The following is a 23,864-nucleotide window of genomic DNA, read 5'->3' on the forward strand; positions in this document are numbered from 1 at the left end:
AGGTAAAGATGTAAAGGCTTTTCAGGCCAAGAAATTGATACCCTTTCCCTGGAACACAGACCCATGGAAAGCTATTACACTTTTTAGATGTTGATTACTTTAATTTTTTCACTGTGTGAAAGATTCATGAATGTATTACAATTTCAGTATTGCCAATAGAGCTCAATGTACAAGAAATAGCTTTTATATGAGTAGTTTACTTTTCAGAATTAACATGGTAGTTGTTGACATAGAAACTTTCATTGGAGACACAAAATGAAGATAAAATGATACTGATTATGTAGATTTTTTTCAAAAGTAAAATTAGACATATTATACATTATATTTGTGATACTTTTTTACTTAAACCAGAATGTGCTTCCATAATATCTTAAAAGAGGCAATTGAAGCTAGGCAAGCAGTAGGATATACATTTAAAAAATCAGTAATTTCACTTCTTATTACTTTGACATATACAATAAAAATGACAGACTATGTATTCAAACAGATTAAACTGGATATAATTGGTGGAAGAATAGAGTCTTTGTAGACTGATGGAGCCTGTAAATATGGAAAATGTGACACAATTGATGGGCTTGAATAGATCTGAAAAGTAAGTTCAGTAGAAATGATTAATAGAAAACTAGATTAGATTGGTTGATTGATTTATGTCTTACCTTCACCGTTTGTCAGCTTTGGAGAAGAAACCTGACTGCAAAACAAGTCAGAGGGATGCTTGTTACAGGTGTGTTTGGCCTTTATGTTCGCTTACTGAAAGTTCATGTCAACTCCAATAATATATCATGATCAAATATCATGTAAACGTTATATCAACACATATATGCTAACTTCTGCCAAGCTTGCCTTTGTCAAGTAAAGTAAACTCACATGCTGTCCTTTAAATGGCTTGCTGTAAAAATCTGACTCCACTGCTTTGCTTCCTCTTCGACTTTCACTCACTGTAACACCTGGAGGGAAATAATTCAATATGCTCAGCTAAACAGAGATATGCTCAGTAAAAGAAAATAAAAGACTCCCATTTAGTGCAAGTGAAACTCACTTCATCAAAACAGGGCACTGGGGATTTGATTAAATAACACTTCCCCGAGGATTAATTCCCCACCACTGCAACTGGGACTGGAGAAACTACAAAGGCATGCTAACACAGGGTTTCTCTATGCACACTGAGATACGTTTTTAAAGACTCACTTGGCATGTGATGAACGATGTTGATTTTATCTGGGGGGAGAGAAGAGTTTCTAAGTAATTTACAGTACACAGTTTGATACAGTCATTTGTAAGGTGTCTACTCGCTCCAACTTTAACTGCACTGAATACTATTTATTTTAAAGTTGAAATTCCAGGAAAGCTGAGCTCTGTGGAGCCTCTCTGTGATGACAGCAAAGCTTAACCCTCATATCCAAGATGGATATAATAATATATATAATAATATTTACCATAGACACTGTCATCATCCTCTCTGTTGTTGACGATACTGGCTCTGAGCTGACTCAACTTTTCCTGCAGAGTCAAGATCAGTGCTTGAATATTAGACCGACACACAGAAAATTGCCATTTATTTACAAATTATGAGATTTCCATAAAGCTGTCTTTCGTTTCCACAAGCTGAGAAAAGGAACAAATCGCATATTTGCTAGTTCAGTCATTAATCTTTTGGTTCCTTCATGGAGGTCGGCTGGAAAACTGACTGTTTGTAAATAATGTCTAAAATATGCAGCAACCACAGCAGCCCGAAATAGTGAAGGTAATTCCACTGATGTTTTTGATCAATAGACTCACTCGTGGTGACAAGTACATTTACTCAAATACTGTACTGATGTACAATTTTGACATACTTGTATTTTAATTGAGTATTTCCTTTCAGAGGGAAATATTGTGCATTTTACTCCACTACTTTTGTATAACAGCTATAGTAACTTGTTACTTTTCCGATTTCACATGTCAAGTCAAGTCAATTTATTCATAGAGCACTTTTAAAACCAACCTAGGCTGAAGAAAGTGCTGTACAAAGTTATATTATGTTATAAAAACAAAGGAAGACAATAAAAATATAGACACAATGAACATCATACAAACAACACACTTCTATACAAATTTCCCTAAACTAAATCATATGCCAAAGAATAAAAACGTGTTTTAAGACGAGACTTAAAGATCTCGGCAGTAGAGGAGGAACTAATATGAATGGGAAGTTTGTCCCAGAGTCTCGGGGCCACAATGGCGAAGGCACGATCACCCTTTGTTTTCATCCGAGACTGTGGAATAGCTAAAAGGAACTGATTAGACGATCTTAGGTTTCTGGAGGAATGATGTAGGGTAAGGAGATCAGCAATATATAAAGCTTTGACAAGGTAGGATACCTGGTGATCTCTCAGTATCTCATAGGACACTTGCAGTTTATCTTTTTTTCATTTCCTCTCTGCTTTTTTACACTTTTATCTAAGGGCACGAGTCTCACTGTTAAGCCAAGGTTGAGCTTTGACTTTGGGTCGCTTCAGTTTAAAAGGGACAACAATATCACATATATATTAGTAACAGGAATACCTAATGATAAAACAAGATTTAGTGTATGACCATGTTTGTGTGTGGGACCAGTCAGATTGAACGAGTCCACAAGTGTAATAAGCTATTAAGTTGTGTTAAAGATGAAACTAGTGATGTTTGGCTTGTGATGCATGTCTAGTTGGGGCTCCTTGTTGCGTTTTAGATATCTGGACCAAATTGGAATAAACTACCAAAGACATAAAGTAGTCTACTATCTACTGTCTACTATCTACATCAGTAAAATACCAATACACTGATAAATGTATGATAAAAAAAAACATATTAGACTGCTTTTTTTACAAGCATAAAAGCCTCAACCTTTGATACCTTCTTCCCAGCCAAAAGATTTGACTTGTCATTCCAATAACATTAACAATGGAGCAGCTAAATGGAATTCAGCCATCATTCATTTTACTATTCACACCTGTGTTTTTCTTACTGTGATGTTACAAAAGTGTTCCATTAAAAAAAGGCCTATTAGGACAGCTATAAGCCCAGGACTTAAATGCAAATTCACAAGCACTGTTTAGTTTATGTTTGTACCTTTTTGTGCCATTAGCCATATCTGACTGTTCTAACAACTCCTGTCATTCCCTCCACACCCAGCAGGTGTCCTCAGCTCTTCCCACCATTCCCCAACCACCTGATCGTCCCTTGCCTGCACACCTGTCCCTCATTCCCCTAATTAGCCACTTTGTTTATATACTGGCCTACTTTTAGATTGAGCTTGTTTTTAAAGAGCCCCTATTATACTCCTTTTCAGCATTGTATTTGTACTCTTGGGGTGTACTAGAATACGTTTACCTCTTTGGTGTTCAAAAAACATGCGTTTCTCATACTGCCCATTGCTGCACCTCATCTGCCTGAAACACTCGGGCTGCGATCGAATAGTCAATTATGCTTGGGAAGGTTCCTAACGGAGTGAAATGACCCGGAAGTAATTAAGTGGCTGCCATGATAAGAGCCGTTCGAATTGTCTAAGTGATAAATGCTTCCTTTATCATCTCCTTTAGCATAGGATACATTGGACCATCCTTTGTGAAAGGACAGGACATAATGCCATCCTACAAGTCCTTGCAGCAGCAAAATTTAAAGCAACGCATCACCATTTGGCCGTATATAATCAGAATAGTTAAGCTGCGCAGTGGTGCCGGCAGCCATAATCCTGTACACACCGTGCGTACATTGTATTTTCTGTAGGACACTGCAACCCATCATATAATTATGATAATGTACTTTATGGCACTGTTTGATTGGTTTAATAAACTGGTTAATGCGAGAACTTTACTCTCGTCTCAAGCAATTATAGTGAGCATGCATACAGAACTGTGAATGAATGGATCGCTAAATCCAAAGTTACACAGCACACTGAATATTGGTTTATTTTTAACCGAGAGCAGTTCAATTGTTCGCCCCTCAGTGGCTTTTTTCAATATATGTTTTGTTAAAAGTCACTACAGATATGGCTACATTATTTTGACCATGTGTGAAAGTAGGAATATTATGTGAGAATGCACGGATCAGCTCTGACGGTCTCCAATTCAATTACCTTAAATCATCCACCCACACCCAGCCAAATAAGTTATTTTCACGCCCCCTATTCAGTCCCTGTAGGTTATTGCTTTTTAAATGATGTATTGTATTGATTTATGAGTGTCTTCTTTAAAGATTTACTTAGATGATTAGAGAGGCTGCTTTCAGTAACTGTAAACCTTTACAAGCACGCAGTAATGTCACTGCAGCTGATAACGTGGGACATTTAAACAGCAAAACTATAAACAGTAGTTATAAACTGGACAGAGAAGGCACAACTCAACTTTTAGCTTCTGGAATAATCAATGAAGTAACGCTGTTGACTGCTGTCCTCGTGCGTGAATGTGCACAGCAACAGCGGACAGCTCTGCTCTGTTTACAGTTTAGAGAATATTGTCCTCATTAATAATGTACAATAGATTCGTAGGCCTAATACGTTCTGCTTATCTTAACAATTATTTTAATACAATAATCGGGATTCATGTAGATAAATATGAGTAGGCAGGAAAGTGAGCCTGAGCAACCAAGGTTAAGGAAAAGTGGTTGGTAAAAGACTTAGGAGATCTTTTTTTTTTTACTTTTCGACCGCAGCTCTTGGCCCCCTTTCCTGAAGAGCCCAGTCTGCTCTGATTGGTCAGCTGGCCCCTCTCTGTTGTGATTGGTCACACAGGCCACCATAGGTGCTCAGGCAGCACTAATGGGCAGCACATATGAAAAGCTGGGCTGGCATTCTCAATCAAGTGACATCACTAATTGAGGAATTTCAATCAGGAATGTGGACGAGGTGTTTCAGGCAGTTCAGAAAAAGTGCTGTCTGTGGGAGATAAAGCTCCATTTGGAGTGAAATGTGTTTGTTTTTTAACTTTATACATGTATTACATACACAAAACAATGACATAACACACTAAAAGACGGGGAAATCCAAAAAAGCACAATAGGGGCTCTATAAAGCAGCTAGATGTTTTAATAAATAGACATTTTCTTTCCTCTAAGGTAGATGCTTTCTTGTACCTTCCTGCTCTACTTTGAGTAGATTGTTTTGCATCTTGGCATAGCATGAGCAACAGATGGTTCTAGTTTTATTAGATTTTGGTCCTGCATGCTTTTTTCCGTCCAAGTCCAGTGTGAGTGCGATCACAGTGTGTGATAGTCCTACCTGCTGGACGCCATCCATGCCCTTCTGAACCCGCTGCCAGTCACTGAAGCGCTCCAGGGCCCCGTCCACAGTGAGTGAACCTGCCTTCACCCTCTGCTGGAGCTCAATGAGCTGCTGGAGCCCGTTTATCTGGTTTGGCACAAAGGTATCATAGGTGCAAGAGATGCTGTTTTCTCGCCCGTGTGCTGCAATGAACAACAACTCAATAAAAACATCTGAAATAAATTGGACCAAAAAGTGAAGAAAAAACTAAAAACACAGAATAATCACCACACATGTGAAGGCACGTTAACAAGCTGGATTTCATCACCAATGTCATAAATTAAACTGTTAATTTCTGTGACGGAAATAAGACAAGACAGGGTATAAAGCCACTCCAGATGGCATTCATAGAGGGGATTGGTTGGTAATGTGATTTTGCTCAACACATCTGTAATGTCAGTGAGTCATGAAGATGGTAAAGTCATTTTCTGGGTGACTGTGATGATCTTTGGACCTGTCACTCAGTGTCACCAACAGTACAGCAAAGCAGGAAAATGGCGTTGTATCTACGTAGGTGTTCAATAGCAGCAGCAGCTCTTTCACACTATGATTTTTTAACATGATCATGGCACCCAAATGTGTTTAAATCCTTCTTTTTTATTGCTTTTGGGTTTGTGCGCCCGTTACTGCCACAATAACTTATTTCCCCATGGTGATCACTACAATTTTAATTAATTTAACAAAGCACCACAAATGATCTAAGAATGTCAACATTAACTACTATGTAATTCCATCAGGTAATCAATCACGAGAGAAGTCAGCAAAAACCATTGGCACAGTAACTGTCCTGCTGTTATGAGTTAAAAATTACAATCTGCAGATCCCAAAGTAATAATACAATTCAGCCCAGAAAGGGGAAATAAAGACAAGAAAATGGAGACAGTGCAAGCAGAAATAAATGACAACTGCCTTTTGTAGCTGAAGGGGCCAGAGTGTACCTCACATTTTGTTATTTTTGCTCCAGAATTGATGGCTGCATCTGTCTTTTTGTGAATGATTGCTAAAGCCAGACCCCCCAGACTAAAGCAGAGTGATAATTAAAGCTTCAGTGCATTAATATGCAGATGGAAACTCTCAAGTCTGAGAAAATAATGACATCCTGGTGGCCTACCGGTTAAGATTTTTGCAATGTCCCCAGTTTGGTTCTGACTGGGACCTTTTGTTGCATGTCACCCCATTCTATTTCCTGTCTGCTTCTATACTGTATCATCTAAAGGCATTTATTATAAGTCCACGGCCTCTTGCTAGTACCAAGTTAGACTCCCGTTTGCCTTCAGAACTGCCTTAAGTCTTTGTGGCTTAAATTCAACAAGGTGCTGGAAACATTCCTCTGAGATATGGGTCCATACATGATATGATAGCATCACGCAGTTGCTGCAGATTTGTCAGCTGCACATCCATGATATGCAGCTTTGTGACATGTCACATGGCGCATTATCCTGCTGGAAGTAGCCATTAGAAGATGGGTACACTGTGCTCATTAAGAAAAGGGATGGACATGGTCAACAACAATACTTAACGTAGACTGTGGCATTTAAATGATGCTCAATTGGTACTGAGGGGCTCAAAGTGTGCCAGGAAAAATGAACTGGTGATACAAGGCAGGATGGATGCATGCTTTTATGTTATTTATGCAAAATTTGAGAGTCATCAGACCAGGCTACATTTTCCCAATCTTCTATTGTCCAATTCTGGAGAGCTCGTGTCAGTTGTAGCCTCAGTTTCCTGTTCTTAGCTGACAGGAGTGGCACCTGGTGTGGTCTTCTGCTGCTGCAGCCCATCTGCTTCAAGGTTCAACGTGCTGTGCATTCAGATGTGCTCCTCTGCATAACTTGGTTGTAATGAGTGGTTATTTCAGTTACTGTTGAGGGGTTAGGGTAGTCTTGTATTGCCAGACCTATCTCCACAGCACTGTGTCAGCTCCGGAGTAGGGTCTGGCTGTACCGTCTATCTATTCTGGGATAGGGGAAAAAACACTTTGCCATGTTTGTATTTTTTTATTCCTCAGGAATAACACGCTTTATCACAGCACTCTACATCCGTTGAGCCAGACTAGGGTTAGGTTAGATGCTATTGAGCAATTTTGAAGCTATATCCATTCTAGGGACTAAAAGTCGAGATATGTTGGCATCTGCTACTTTGATATCGATCATTCTTTTTGTAATCTGTCTCTTGTGAGTTCTCCAACTATATGGAAGTGCAATACTAAATGGCTGGAGTGATGTGTGTGACATTAGTTAATTTTAACCTTAATCTTAACCTAATTCTAACCTTTTTCTAGTGAGATCACATCACCTGACACTCACCTTGTTTAGTGGGAAGTGAATACAGATCACCATCGTGCTGTGGTGTCTTCTTCTTCTTCTGGAACACTGTAAACACAGAGGAGTTTACAATAACATTAAATAGCCTATTGCTCTTGCATTTTTCTCCACAAGATGGCACCATACCCTAAACTTACAAACAACCTATTGACTGGAAAGCTAAAGACGAATAGCCTGCAGAAACAAACATTAATGTTTCAGAAAAATCCCAATATAATTGAATCTAAATATCTGTAGAATAACAGCTATCCTGGTTGGTTTTGGCAGAGCTTAAATCTGTGTTTCTCTCAGAGAAAGACATATTGTACACATTCAGCTCTGGATTGAATTAAACACCATGAATGATGCTTTTGGTTTGGTAGTGAGGGATCAGAATGAAAGGCTACACTGTTTAGCTGTCAGAGGCAGTGGAGCTGTGGCTGTGTGACCAACACTGGATTGAAATTCAACATCCACACCCTGCAAGATAATCCCACCTCTGACCATTTCCTCCATGACAGCGTCTCTCTTTTCCACTTCATGTTCAAACACAGCTTGCTCATAATACAAGCCTGGCTTTATAGCTTAACTCAAAATACAATTGTGACAGTGAGTACAGCTCAGGGGCAGAGCCACATGACTGTAGCTTTGACTTGCTTTACATTTCTCTCCATGTAGTTTACATGCATATTAATTCCACTCCGTAAGATTGGATTTCATTTACATTATAGCATTTCAGTGTCATTGAGCTCGAGACGCTGCTGCTAACAAAAGAAAACTCCTCATTATTTCCACTTGTGCAGTGGTCTCCAATAACTGGCTCCTCGCCTAATCCTCCACCAAGCCTCATCTCTCCTCTCACATCTTTTACTGCGGCAGTGGGAGTGAGGAGCAAAATGTGATCCTTGTGTGGTTTTGAAGCTCCACTGTCTCAATAGATGGAAACCTCAAAATCCCTCTCCTTTCTCTTGTGCGCTCTGGGGACAAGGACGATGGAAAACATGTGTAATGACTTATTCTGGCTGACTTGGCCTTGGTCTGGCCAAGATTGGTTGCAGATGGCAGCCCGGTGGTTCCCTCTCTGTTACTGAGGGGATGGTTAGGATGCAGAGAGTTCAGTGGTACACTCAATTTCTTTTTTTGCTTTGTAGGTCCCATTGGGCAGAGAGTTAGCTTACTGGATACAAGCAAGCTCAATAAAAAGCTGCATAATGGAGATGGGCGCCTGTTGCACACTTATAATCATTTGTGTGTGCTTTGAATGCGCAAGTGATGGTTAGCAAGGGACGAGTGTAATATTATCGGTGGGAATAACAATTAATTGTGGATGCATGTGTGCATGTTTGTATTTGCAAGATGAAAAAGAGAAGTCACTTTAATGATTTAAAAGCCTTAATAATACAGTCACTTTTGAATGTTTCATCTACATGAAATATTCACGCAGCTGAAATTGAACAGTTAGGGACTGTGGGCTCTGGATGCAGGCAAACGGGGCTTTCTCTTTCAGCACTTTTGTGTTTTGCAGTGGAGGGAGCGACCATGTTTGTGTGGTTTATGGGATCAAAACAAACTGCATTGCAAAAAGCATCTCGGCTCTATTCAGCAGCACTCCACTGACAATGGCAATTGCACATTCCAGGCTTTTCCTCCCTCCCACATGATCTCCCAAACTCCCTTTCAATACTGTACATAACTGTGTTGTTTTTACTCCAAATCAGCTCTATCATGTCTGTGCTTTGGGAAAAAAAGGAAGTAAAGGATGCAACAAAAGGGTCATAAATTACCTTGGGTAATGTAAGGGGTTCCGCTCTCCATCCCTTGGGTGCTCTCAGGCCGTGGTGTGGGTGCTGGCGGGCGATTGGCAATAACCACTGCTTTTGTTGAGTTCAGGATGGTGTCATATTCATCATTCACCCTCAGTGGTGCATAGATATCCTCCTCCTCCCCCTCTTCATCCCCTCCTCGTTGTTCTGTCTGTTCATGTTTGGTGGAAGGAGTCCCTAGTGCACAAAGTGTTTACTGCACTATTGCCTGAGTGTCATGATGAAGTTCTGCATGTTGCTTTTGCTACCATCATTTCACAGCTAATCGGAAGCATTGCTACATGCTGTGCCCATCAGCAAGGGGAAAATATTCAGTGGTCGGAAATGAACAGCAACCCAGCATAATGATGTGCTGGGGGGAAAAAAACAATTCCATTACCGGCTTTCCTTTGTCCTCCTTCCACTTCCCATCAGTCCTTCACTCACCTGCAGCGCACATCATTTCGTACACACTGGCATCACCATTGTCCTTGCCTGAGTTGAACGTATTCTGCAACAACAGAGCGTGAAGAGATGTGTGTTATGCCCCATTCAAACCACAAAGAAGCAGCTCAATAGAGGCAATTTAGAAGGGAAGGGAAGAAATGTTTTATCTGTTATATTGAAGCCAGGGGTTTACTATGTAAGAGTGTTTTTTTTTCTCAGTATTCATGCATGTTTGACAAATCTTGATACAAAACAGGTTGATTTTTGTATGAATATGAATCTCTCCTTGGCTGGCTCACTACATCCTTCCTGTCGGCTCATTTTCTCACCTGTATCCTCCTTCCAAGGCACAATAATAAAACATAAAAGCAAAGATGACTATCAACTAAGCCCCTTTTAAGCTCTGTCACAATATAGGCTCATAACTTCCTGAAAGCCATGGTTTAATTTTCAGTGTTTGCATGTCAGATGTGACAAAAGATTGAGATTTTTGATTGAGGTTTCTCATTACATCTGCTAGGACTGCAGAAAGCAGTTTTCCCTCTGACAGCAAAGCTGCTGCAGAGTTGGCCTATTTGCTAATAGCATGCTGAGGGGTATGATCAGGGTAATTATGAAATCAGACAATCTTCCCCTTTCAGTCCAAACATATCATTTAGTGAGCAATTCAAGACCCTTGGCTTGATATCTAGACAGATCCGCAATTAGATTGAGATCAGATTGAGATACGGATATTAATTTAATGCCATAGTTCAGCTTCTGATAGAGATATGAAGAACTGAAGAGTTGCATCATTCATTTGGAAATAACTTATAGTGAAATTCTGCTTCTTAGAGTAGTTATTTTGACAGGGAAGCAAGAAAGGGAAAAGCAACAAAAGAAAATCCTGTTTGACGATGTACATAGATATTTTCTCAAATTTGCACAAACCACTTTGTATTTTAAATCAAAATGTATTTAACTATGTATTAAAACAGACGCTGAGCTGTATTGTAGATTTTGCCTTCAAAAAGATTATGGCAACAACATACTCTATTATAACACTAATGCCTTATGATTATATTTTATTCTTTTATCAGTTTAAAAGATATATTCTGATATCAATAACAGAAAGCCCAGTCAGTTCCCAGTCAGTTATATAAATCTTTGCAGAATATATGAGATACAGCTCACTTTGATCACAATATCCTCTACATAACCCGCCACGCTCTGTGTGCAGTTTCCAAGCAACACAGCCACTCATGATGACTCAATTACAATATTACACTGTTCCTAGTAGCCTACTGCAAATTACTTATTGGTTGCCATGAACGCATTACTTAACAGCGCAGGTTCATAACAAGCCTAACAGGTAGAAAGGACGGGTTAATTACCACCGCAGCTTGAACATTGAATTATAATAGTTGGATGCTGTGCTTGAGCACAGTGTGGTATTTTCAGAGGTAATTTCTGTACAAGGGAGGGGAATTTATTTACTAACCGCAAATGCTAAATCATTTTACAGATGTCTGAAACTACAGAAGCCCCCGGGCATTCCAGACAAATTCAGTTTCACCGCTGCAATCCAAGCAGCAGTGCTTCAGCAGGCATGATTTTGTAGAGTGAATACAAATCTTAAAGTGAATCTAGTAGTAGTAAGATAAGGAGTGTAAATCTGTTTTCAACAGCTGATATAGTCAGTTCACAGGCCGGCTAGCCTCGACTCTTAGTGCCAGCATGATGAGTCTCTTCTGAAAGTGGTTTCAGGATAATACTGTAGTGTTCGATGCATGGCAGATTGTTTGTTTTGGCCATGAAAGCCCAAATTTGGTGGCCTCTGGCACATTTTTATGGCACTATTCCATCATATACACTGATCTTAATTATTGCATATTTTAATGAGTTTTCCTCACTGATTGTAAATGTGGTGAATTATTGTAAAGGATCATTAGGCTTCTTGTGTGTTTTAGCCCACACAGTTTGAAAATAGCTATATTTCAAAACACGCCTATTCCTGACTGATCAGAACTTTTGTGATAAGAATCATTAGACCAAATTAGACCTTCCTCCACAGCGCTGCGGAGGAGGGTCTGGCTAGTCCACACAGCATTCCGGGATGGGAGAAAAACGTGCTCTGGTTTATTGGCATTTCTTTAAACCAATCACAATCGCCATGGGCGCAACGGCACCTCTGCAAAATAGCCTCGGGAAGGAACTTGTTTTGGTGGAACGTGTACGTTCAAAAGTTGCTTTAGTCGTGCAACAGAAAACTCAGATTGGACAGATAGGCTAGCTAGCTGTCTGGATTTACCCTGCAGAGATCTGATGAGCAGTTAACCATAGTCCTCAGAAATCCACCAGAGTTTAGAATGCCAACACAAACAAAGTGGAAGGTGACGGATGAATTTCCTTCGGCAACGGAGCAATCCCGGAAGTGGAACGTAGAGAATATAGACTAATGATCGTGTGAATCATGCTCATAATTCTGCAGCAACGGTGCACATATAGCCTGTGATGGAAGTTTTACGACTCTGTCAAGGGAGAAAGTCTAATGCAACCACTGATAGGGTTAGTATGTTACCTTAGCCTAAATAGCGACCTTTTCTTAAATACGGCTGGTTCTGCGATGTTGCCAATTCTAATCGGATGCACGCAGTGCGCAATAGAATCAAATGAGGCGCGTTAATTATCCCTTTCAGTGCGTTTGTGACTTCATCAGCGTGAGAAATAGAAGGTGTGGCGTGTGAGCATGTGAACATGGTGAATGCATGAGACTTGAGAGCCCTGTTTCCCAGAGTAGAGTTACCCACGCCGACTAATATTTTAGCATCTTAGCATGCTAGCATTTGCTGATTAGCACTGAACACAAAGCACAGTTGAACCACAAATGTCAACCTGGTGGCACAAGAAAAGTCAGAAGATCACTAAAGTCAGTAGGCTTTGGGACCTATTTTAACGATCTAAGTGCATGGCGTGAAGCGCCTGGCGCAGGTGCGTTTAGGGCGTGTACGAATCCACTTTTGCTAGTTTAACAGCGGAAAAAAGGGCCTGTGCGCCAGGCGCATGGTTCAAAAGGGTTGTAGTTTACTATACTAGTGTCTTAATTAATCATAGGTGTGTTTTGGGCGTAACATGCAATAAACCAATCAGAGTGTCATCTCCCATTCTCTTTAAAAACCAGTCGTGTTTGTACCTTGGCGCATTGCTATTATGATGGCGGATTTGCTGAGCAGGAAGGAGAGATTTTCAGGAGAAGAAACTGATCTGCTTGTGCGCGAAGTGAAAGTGCGCAAGGAGATCATATCATAATACTATTTCACCTTGTAATATTTTTATTTTTAATCTTCTGCATGTTTGTGTGCTGCTCCGCGTCCCTGTGTGTGTAACAAGCATAGTGTGTGCGCGCTGTACACGAGCCGAGGCGCATATTACTAATGCGCTGGGCGGGAAATTGACAACTGCGCCAGTCTTAAACTAGCAAAGACACTTGCGTCGGGCTTTGCACTGCGCCGGGTGCAAGATACGGCCCAAATCTTCTGGAGAACATTGAAATACCAATCCATCCGACAGTTGTTAAGATATTTTAATCTGGAACAAAGTGGTGGACTTCACATTGCCACCACGAAAACATTGCCGAAAATTCAAAATGAACCATATTTCAGTAGTCCTGTGATACAGACGTAACATAGACCACTGAGGGATGTTTTTAACTGCGGATGGCCCTATAATTCAAATGACAAACAAATCTCCGGAATTTCCCGTTAATGATTGTGTGGTTACTAACCAAACAAACATAACATGCAAAATAAGACCAGTGGAATCAACAAACCCTTGGATTAGAGTGTAAGGTCATGTCACCCAATTTGGCTCTCCTGCATTTGGATAGGAGTTTACTTTACACAAACACGTCATGCAGCACATAAAAACTCTTTGTAGTCTTTGGAGGACCATACATGCAAGCTGTATTTATCGAGCCCTGCTCTGTTCTATCTGTGAGCACATGATGGAATCTTGGTAGGGGACGCAGAGTCCATCTAAATGCCGAGTGCCAAATTTGTGACCATAAATGAAAATATTAAATAAGGACAATGTGTTTGTGTTAGTAATTGCGATGATCAGGCGCAATATTGCAGTCTGAGGACATTACCATGGTAGATAACAGTGGAGCATTTTCTATATTTGTATTCTAGTTATACTCTCCCTGAATAATTTAGTTTTCCCCTCTGGAGCAGTTCACAGCTAATTAACAAAGAAGTGTGGTGCCAGGGCAGACTAGTGGATCTGACGCAGGCCCTGTGAGTGATTCAGTCTGTGTATGAAGCAGGGGACCCATCCATCTAGGATTTATTGACAGAGTGTTGCTACACTGACGCCCAAATCACTGATGCATCATGGCTTGATTAATTGGAGGTGGGGGAAACATTGCAGATAAGTTAATGAAACTGCAGTGCAAAAAAAGGAGCAAGAACAAAACCCCACCCCACATAATTCCTCTTTTATACTTTTTTTAACGCACCACACTATATGCACAATATGCGTATAGTTTTAGCTTTTTATTACCCTCCATGAAAACCGAAAATGTCAGTTGCTTGTGCATGTCGAATCTGTCTGTTATGTTACATGTATAGGCTTGTTGAAGTCCCCGTGGGGAGACCTCTGTTTGACTCTACCGCTCCCCTGTCAGCTCAGCCGACTCACTGCAGATTCACAGCGGGCACTTCGACTCACTAGAGCAGTCTAATCAAACCTTTCTCCATCTGCAGTCACTCTCAATTAGCAGTGTTGCTAGGGGGATAGATACATTTGCAACAGCTGTTGGAATGTCTAAATATCCCTCGAGGGGGAATTCTCTATAGGTTGATCCAAGCCATCAAGTTAAAAGTTGTCAGTATTATAAGGGAAGATGGGAGATAAGAGCAGAGCGTTTCATAAATGAAAGAGCATTATGATACTGGATGCTACAAATTCATGGAACTCAAAAGGGGATTTTAACTACAAGCTTTAACTACAAGCTTTAAAGTGTGGCCCCAAAACAATTACATTGAAAAACTTTTTCAAGTTCTGCACTTCAGTGCAATTGCGAGGTACTTATTTCAGAGGTATATAACTTGGTATGTAACTTCTCAACAACATATAAAGTAGTTAAAAATAGCTCCACCTCCTCCTAATACATTCAAATGCTGTTTTTATATTAGCAAGCTATAGCACCTGCTTAGCTTAGCATGAAAGAGGGGGATACAGTTAGCCTGGTTCTGTCCAAAAATAATAATGTCTACGCTAACTAATTAACATGTTATATACCAGTAACTTTGTGACGTTTCCCCTGGTTGCCTGGCAACCTCACGCTGACAACAAGACTCCAGAAAGTGACTCCACCTGGCGAAGAAATAGTCTGGCCATGGATGTATATTTTACATTTCAGTGTTTGAATGAATTAAACAAATGAGATGTAACGTTTTAATTTAAAAGTGAGCTTTAGAGGTGCTGGTAGGTGGATTTCTTTTGCACTTTTTTAAACCATTGTACAGAGCCAGGGTAGCTTTTATGCTCTATTCAAATACAAACAGGCAGGATCTGAGGAACTGTCACTATTCTTTTTTTTCATAAAAAAGGGATCATGTGCATCTGTGATATGTGGATAAGTATTTGGGAGACACTTTAGAAATGATATGGTGTTTTCAGCCTGCCATCTTGGCTAACGTTATACCACTGGGCCGCAACATGTCTTTCTTTTAATGATAATGTCCTCACTGCCTAAGGAAATTAACAACGGAAAATACATTTTCATCGTTGTGTCTCTAGATCTAGCTGTTTCATTAGGAACCTCACAGGCCAAACATATTCAGGATGAGGGGAGGGGGACGTTGACATGAACCCACTATAACTGTGCCCTGAGCTGGATATAAAGACACTAGTTAGTAGAGAGTGAGGTCGCCCTTGACATACAGGTCACTCTCTCCCTGCTTTCCATCTTTCTATCCTCTCTTTTCTGTTTATTATTGATCAAGCACTATTTAGTCACTCATAGTCTTAATGCTGTATTGGTGTAAGTAAGAGCATTCCTGAATGCTACACTGCATCCCCGGGCTGTCAGATCTCAAGAGCCAAGGTGCATTGGGTTGTTTTCCTCAGCTGTCAGCAGGTAACTGAAAACTATGGGATTCCATTGAGGTGACATTGCCTCCAGCCAGGTCTAGATAGACAAATAATGTCATAGGATGGATTTAATTAGCTCACAAAGCAATGAACATGAGAAGCTGTCATCAGATATTGACATTTTGAGAAAGGGCTTCATTGTATGGATGGTCAATAAAGCTAATACAATATTTTCTAGAATGTTACAAGGAAAAATAACAACTGGAGCGCGGTGAAAATTATCCGGGGGGGGGGGGACTCTATTTGAGAGTTGCAAATAGTCAATATGGAAGTAGTTACCAGTGTTTCCTTCAATAAGAGGTGAAGCTCTGTATGGCCGTGGCTCTTGGCAATCTGGGTGGGAGTCTGTCCATGGCGGTTGGCGGTGTGCAGTGCTCGCTCAGCACCTGGACACTGCAGGAGCAGGCTGGAGACGCTCTTGAATCCATACTGGGCAGCAAAGTGGAGGAGCGACGGTGCATCTGCATGGTGAAGCTCTGATGTGGATATTTACCAGTTGAGTCAAAAATGAAAATTGACAGTACTAACAAGTATTTGTTATTTGACTGTATAACTACTCTGCTTTGAGTACCTTGTAGCCATTCATACTGCAATGATATATTTTACAGAATTCCTGTCAAGTACAAATAATTTGCGATATAATCTGCTATATAGTTTGAAATAGTTGATTATGTATCCCTAAACGTCCAGATATAATTTAAAGAAAGTTGTACCAGTTCGAATTTTTCTTTCAGTGTGATTACTCAGCAGATGTTTTTCAATGTAAAGTTCTGAGTAAGCAGTCCTACAGTGCTGTACCTCTTTCAGGTGTGTTTTCACACTGCAGTCCCCGAAATCCTCCTGTGGGCATGCCCTCCAACAACATGGAGGACAACTTCTGATCCAGCTTCTCCACAGAGGACTCCTGAAGAGCCTGACATCCAGAGAGACAGAAACTTCACAAGCAGAACACATTTTAAAATAATGTGTTGAGGCAAGGAAAGTCAGCACAAGCACAATACTTACAGCTTATAGTTAAATTTGATGAGCAAACCCAAGCAGCACCTAAAGACTGTGGATTTTATGGCGAAATACAGTCTATAACGACGCGCACATGTCCAGCCGTGTCAGTCCAGACTTTTAGTTTGAAACTCTCTTGGCAAATTCTTCTTTTGGCATTGCCCAAGTTTGCCCCATCAGCAAAAGTGACCTAATCAAATCAAGTGTTCATGGCACAAGGAAGGCTGAAACCTGCCGTCTCTTCATTTCCAGAGAGGACAAACATCAGCAGAAATACGCTGATTCAATACATTTTCAGTTTTTCTGCGTCTTTCTAATGGCTTGAAGTGGACCGGTTATAAGCAATGTTTTTGGGGCAGCAATTGACTAATTTCTATAACTGAGTTGCATAACAATGAGTCATTAAGTAACAGACGACGTTCAAAGTGCCTCAGAAGAGTTGCTTTTATTGAGGAAGGAGAGAATAGAACAGCATTCAAATGTGTTTCCTACATTACTAAATCAATGTTTGATTTAAGTTATGTATATATGTACATATATGTATGTGTGTGTAAGAACTTTAAAGTTTGAGGTATGCTCACTGCTCAATCCTACATTTTACATAATGCAACTCCATAGCATTTATTTGTTAGTCCCTAGTCTTGGTGATAGGTCTGGCTACACTGCCTATCTATTCTGGAAAGGGGAAGAGACGATGAGAGACGATGTCTCTATAAACAGATAGCTGCATGTAAATGCAAATATTTTTTTCTTTTTTTTTAAGTTAATAAAAAACTAAATTGTCATCAGATGATAGCCGATGGGTTCCGAGATTGCATTTCGGCCAATGCATTCCGCCTCTTCTGCTCTTCAAATGGATAGTTACCTGCATGCAGCCAAAGCCCGCTCAAACTTGATTGGTCAATTACTACTCAGACTACAAATGGACTACAGTACAAACGGAAACCAGAATGCTTCCAATACCAAAATCGTGTCCCGTTGCCTACAGAATCTGCATTCATTATGCAAACATCTGTTTATAAAGATTAGTTAGACCCTGTCTGTCTGGTAAATACTCATTTGAAACAGCCCTTTAATGGCTTTACCTGACACATGAAATCTACAGGGTCAGCTGCCTTTGCCAGAAGGCAGGTTATTTCCTCCATGTTGCTGTAGTACTGCAGCTGTGTCTTGATCAATGGCACCCCATTGCTATACACAGTCACTCTTACATATCCTGCTGGAAAATCTGCAATAGAAAACATACAGGAACTGTAAGCAGACAGGGCTAAGAAAGAATATTGGTGACTAAAGATGTTTTCGTAATAAGTAATTTAATCATACATGCATTATTTCGTTATTATTTTTGTTCACCTGGTGCATTGACACATAGGATCCGCTCATTCCAGCAGACAGGCTTCAGTCTCAGCGTCTGATTCTCACCAGTGAACTCCAGCTCAGCGTCGCTGCCAGCCGACTCATTTTTCAAAAGAATAAACACTTCCATAGAGCTCTGCCAAAGAGACAGTACAGTAAACTGCAGTGCAGTACGTGTTAGGGACGCTTTATTAAAAAAAAAAGAAATGGCTTACTACTAACTGAGTGACTCACCCCGCATGGAACTCTGGAGGGAACGGCCACAATGCTGGATCTGACACTGTGGGCTCCAGTTGATTGCATTTGTTCCACCTTTTGCTCTGATCCTAATAGTTTACGTGTGAAGGGGTTGACATTTGCCGCTGAGGCTAACGCACCTACAACAGATGGGAGATTGAACCTCATACTTAATTATGCACCAGTGATGTCTACAAAATGGGTTTCAGAAACCATAAGCTGTCCAAGGGCATTTTTAGCCATGCTAGCAGCGTGGCTCTAAAAATGGCAATGTTGGTCAGTTGGTCCAAACAGTAATATCTCGCCAACTAAAGGATGTATTGCCAAGAAATTTGACTTTTATGGTCCCAAGAGGATGGATCCTACATACTTTGGTAATCTTTTACTTTAGCATCACCAACAACCGCTTTACATATAATTTGTATATATATAATTTGATGCACATATTTATGTCCCTCTCAGGATAAAGTGTAATCCTTAACTTTTTTTTATTGAGCACCATTAGCAGGTCAAAAATCAGTGGACTAAATACCTGCAAAACTATTGATATTCCCATCAGCCTTTGCTGTTCTACTTTGTGATGAATGAAAATAAGCAAATGTTAGAATTGCTAATTAGAAAGAAACTAAAGTAAGATAAGAAATGGTAGCACCTGCCTAACACAATAACATTGTCAATGATATTACATGCTAGTGAGCATGTTAGCATTAGCTGAACACACCACTGTACCTCAGTAGCCTCACAGTAGCATGGCTGTAAAGAATCTTCTTGAGAATGTGTCTTGTTATTTAAAACTGAATTAGGTGGAAACACTTATATTGCACACTGAATATATTGAATGAACCTTGAATATATATATAAATGAAAGTCTGAATATATTGAATGAAAGTCTGAATATATTGAATGAAAGTTGAAATGGAATCTGACGTCATTGTCTGCCACCATCTTGTGTTTTCGTTGTGATTAATCCTAACCGAAGTGTGACACTATGAGCGAATCAGCAAGAAATCTAGTGTCTAATTATTAACACACTGGCGAATGCATGTACGGGCCAAAACACTGGTAACGGTAACCATATCCAGTACCGTCCTCCCAATGAAGAAGTTTATTCACTTTTTCATCATGTAAGACCGAATGAAAGGAACCTCTTTGGTCAGGCAGGTCGCTTTCATCAGGCTAATGTCAACACGCCTTTAATTCAATATATTCTGACTTTCATTCAATATATTCAGACTTTCATTCAATATATTCAAGGTTCAGTCAATATATTCGAGGTTCATTCAATATATTTGAGGTTCATTCAATATATTCAGACTTTCATTCAATATATTCAGAATAAGATTCATTCAATATATTCAAACTTCACATATATATAATAATTTCCTAAACGGCATGCCATAAAAAAAATAAAAATAAAAATATATATATATATATATACATACACTACCGGTCAAATATTTGGGGTCACTTAGAAATTTCCATTCCACTCCATTATAGACAGAATACCAGCTGAGATCAGTTGCATTGGCCTGAAGCACTTCATTGTATCAGTGCAATGAAGTGTTGCAGAGTGCACTTGAATTTGCATGGCTCACGAAAAGTAGTCAGTGGTGGCCGAAGAGGAAAGACTGGCTATTTGCATCAGATGTTCCTCCTGCACACACACCTGTTTAAATACAAGCCCCCCTCCTCCGCTTTATAATTTTATACAAATAGTGCAATTAGGAAACACAGTGAAAGAGGCAGAGGATAATTGGCCGGGCCGATGAGGACATGCTTGAGATACACACAGTTTCACCAGAGCAGTCTCTGTAACTGGTACTGCAGAATATTGCACGTCAATCTTTAGCACACACAATTCGCGGGGAAAAAAAGTCAGTAAACAGGTTTCCAAGCTGCTGCTCAGGCTTTCTCACCGATAATGAGCATTCTTTTCCCCTCGTGTTCATGGCAGGGGAACGGCAAGGCCATGTGAAATTTTTCCTGAAGGAAGTGCATGCTGAAGTGGGTGATTGTGCTCTTATTTTAGAGTTTCAGTTGGTAAAATAACAATGTTGGAATCTGCAGCATTTGGATTGGAATAACACTTTTCAGATTAGAATGAATTGAATATAAATACAACATATTGGAGTTGTGAGGAAACTGAGGAGGGATTTCATAGCTCACTGGTTTCTGAAATCAGGGCAGGGACCTCCAGGATTATTTGTGGGCATCCTAGGAGGTCCCCAATAAATTGTAATAATTATAAAAAATAATTAGATTTTACTATAAATTAATTGATTCTGCAGAAGTTGGTAGAGGTGGAATAATGTGAAAGAAAAAGCATTTATTTTGCACTTTTAACTTGCTTTCTATAGCACAGACGATACTAAATCATATCTAAAGCTAAAATCCTCTCACATGGCGTTCAAGACAAAATGTTTTCACACACAGGTGGTCAGGGATATTTGGTGGTCAACAGAAACACCAAAATAAAAAGCTTTTAGGAGCCAATGCCCTACCTTTTCTCACAATATCTGTCACAGTAGACAGGTACTCTTGAGCATCTTGTTCACTGGAGACCTTCAGGCACTTGTCACCGTTCAGGGGCACCAGCTCCAGCAGTGGGGTCAGACTCTCCACCCCACACAGCAGCACCACCACATGAGCTGCAGGACGCAATACACGGGCCAGGAAGAAGCGCCGCTTCTGACACAGACCCTCCAGCATGCCCTTGGAAAGGATCAGGAGCTTGCAGGTGTAATGGGCCAGCCTGAGGAAGTCGTCCTGCCGGCTGGACACTGCGGCGATGTCATAGCAGCAGATCCCAGCCTCTGAGATTGGACCGGTGAAGACTGAATGCAAATAGGTGGCCCATTGTTCTGCCTCCGATTCATAGATGATTAACAACTCCTCAGCTGCAAGAAAAAGTAGTCACATATTTTATGAAAGAAACTCCATATTCCTCCTACCTGAACATCACATCTATGTTGCTTAAGTTATATTTATAGCAAAAGAGTCTCCAGACTTTTCTTCAACTGACCCACATAGATAAATGTACTCTTTGCTGTCACTCTCAGTGTTGCATCTTAAAATGTAACCTACTCTTTGTAGAGGATGCAGTAAAATGGCTTAACTGTAACACAAATCTGGTTACTGTTGTAACATTGACATATACAAAACTTTTCACTACAACATTTTTATATATTATCCCAAGATATATATTAAATACTAATCAAAATGTTGCTCTGAGCATTGCAAACAATCACAAATCAGCAAGACTCATATTTCAAATCAATAATGTAATGGATAAATAGACTAATAATGCAAAGGGACAGCTTACCTGTCTGGCTCATGGCTACGGTGCTGTTTGTCTGAAGGTCTGACTTCATAGTGACATTGAAAACAGCACTGCTATTGTCAGGAGGAGCTCAGATAAGAGGGTGTTTCCTGCTCCACCAAAATGGACAAAGAAATGAAACAATGTTGTTTTTTTAATGTGAACATAAAGCCTGTTCTCTGGTCTGGTGAGAAGGAACACGTTTGGATGTGGGGTTTTTCACAAACAAAACTTTACCACAGCACTAGTTCCATGGCAGCCATTCTAAGTAATTTAATCAGCGGACTTAAATGTATTCCATGTGATTTTAATGTGATGGAAAGTTCCCAACACTGATTCTGTGGTTTGGATATGAAAAGCTTGTCATCCAAGTTTAGCTTTGCTGTCAACATTTTTACTGGTACTGGCACTACCAAACCTGGCTGGTACATAACATGGGTAGTTATAAATGTGTAGTCATAAAAAGCCAATGTCTTGATAACGTTATTCACTAAAGAGGGCGGCACAGTAAGATGACAAAATGGTCACTGTTTGTATAGTTATAATATTTTTCAATTTTTAAAAGTGTACTTTTGGTGGAGAATTTCTGAGTGATTCCATATTTCCTCATTATATATTTGTATATATCTTTATATAATAAAAAAAACTACTGTGCAGTGGAAGTAGTTTAAACTGAAAAACATACAAAATAACAAATAATAACAAAAATCATAGCTTACTGTTTTATGATATCCCATTAAAAAGACAGAAAAAATCTGAAAATAATAAACACAAAGGTCGCTGTCAAGCAGATCAGAAAGAAAAAAACTTGAGTCATAGACTTGACCAGAGTTGGATTAGGTCTGCAGAGCCGTGGGTGCAAAGCAGAGCACTAGAGCCTAAGGTGTGTTTAAACTAATGATCTGGTGTGAATGTCTCCACTACAGGCAAAGATAAAAAGGCTGTGGGATGTTTTGACCTACTATGCACAAACACACACACACACACACACACACACACACACACACACACACACACACACACACACACACACACACACACACAGTCCCTCATTGAGAGAAATGTTAAACTCAGGGCTTCATTAACTGCCTCCTTTTGCCACACAACTGACTCATACCACAACAGTGTCTCACTAATAGCAGTTTGCCTCAATTTATTTCCTTTGAGCAGCAGTGGGTTAACTGAAATGCACAACTGTTGCATAAAAATGAGCAGGTGAAAGCTAAGGTGTCCTTCAGACAAATTGCCGGTACCGTGTACCTGATGAGGACTCACCATTTCCCATGCATGCAGATCCACACTTCCACTCACTCACATTTTCTGTATGCCATACTCTGATCTGAGCACACAAACAGGACGTTCAACTCTCTACTGGATCGGTAGTGAGTTCAACTGAGCAGGACAAGTCCTCTATAGCACACAACAAAACAATCAAAGCCAGCTACTTTTCCGTACCCAGAGACATGGAGACAAATAAAATGGCAGATTAGCCATGACCTCAATAAGCAATGTTATTATCAGTGTAAACAAGCAAGACTGAAGCTGCTAATCTTGTCCTGAGGGTGGCACTAGAGGAAAAGCATTTAAGGATCCTAACTAGAAAGATCAGCAGTTCACCAAAACTACCAGGATTCATCTTCTGGGAACTATGAAAATCCAAATCTAATTTTAAAGGAAATGTGGCCTTTAGGTAGAGGTTGAGATATCTTTCTACTGCTATTGTTGTGTTGACTAAAAAGTGGATAAAAATAAAAATGATACAGATGATTATATTTTTGAATGGTCCTGATATACAGAACACCCATTTGGTCCAGTAAAAAAAAAGAAGGAAAAGTTTGTCATGACAAAAATAAAAATAATAAAAAACATATTATTTACTATCTGATAATTTTGACTTTTTTTCTCAAAATGTTGACTGACTAATTCATGTTTAACTTACTATCTTAACTTTAACTTTTAACTTTGTATCTAATGATTTTGACTACCATCTA

The 23,864-nt window shown here is 39.9% G+C and overlaps 1 protein-coding gene across 5 annotated transcripts; it reads right to left on the bottom strand.

Annotated features, from left to right (window-relative positions):
* Positions 1–23,359, bottom strand: LOC144534481 (B-cell scaffold protein with ankyrin repeats-like). 5 transcript variants are annotated; one of them, XM_078276429.1, is made up of 18 exons: positions 23,149–23,359; positions 22,593–22,628; positions 21,877–21,983; positions 21,056–21,451; positions 18,552–18,694; positions 18,315–18,453; positions 18,047–18,189; positions 16,761–16,875; positions 16,242–16,438; positions 9,828–9,891; positions 9,363–9,578; positions 7,582–7,647; positions 5,234–5,418; positions 1,437–1,500; positions 1,189–1,218; positions 868–947; positions 657–691; positions 1–540 (listed from the first exon to the last, which is right to left on the bottom strand). In XM_078276429.1, exons 3-17 carry the CDS (start codon positions 21,923–21,925, stop codon positions 659–661), a joined length of 1,920 nt encoding a protein of 639 aa, XP_078132555.1. In that variant the 5' UTR covers positions 21,926–21,983; positions 22,593–22,628; positions 23,149–23,359; the 3' UTR covers positions 1–540; positions 657–658. The 5 variants fall into 5 exon arrangements, with proteins under 5 accessions (XP_078132555.1, XP_078132557.1, XP_078132556.1 ...); XM_078276431.1 differs by having other exon boundaries at positions 1–585; XM_078276430.1 differs by lacking the exon at positions 22,593–22,628.
* Between the last annotated feature and the right edge of the window lie 505 nt (positions 23,360–23,864).

This window comes from Sander vitreus, chromosome 19, assembly GCF_031162955.1.
Source record: "Sander vitreus isolate 19-12246 chromosome 19, sanVit1, whole genome shotgun sequence".
Lineage (NCBI taxonomy): Eukaryota > Metazoa > Chordata > Actinopteri > Perciformes > Percidae > Sander > Sander vitreus.

Excerpts from the sequence above, each read along its gene's own strand:
- LOC144534481 (XM_078276430.1), bottom strand. The coding sequence starts at position 21,925 with ATGAAGTCAGACCTTCAGACAAACAGCACCGTAGCCATGAGCCAGACA. Across the intron at positions 16,876-18,046 it reads CTGTAGATTTCATGTGTCAG|GCTCTTCAGGAGTCCTCTGT; the intron begins GTAAAGCCATTA and ends TCTGGATGTCAG. Across the intron at positions 16,439-16,760 it reads TGAAAACACACCTGAAAGAG|AGCTTCACCATGCAGATGCA; the intron begins GTACAGCACTGT and ends TATCCACATCAG.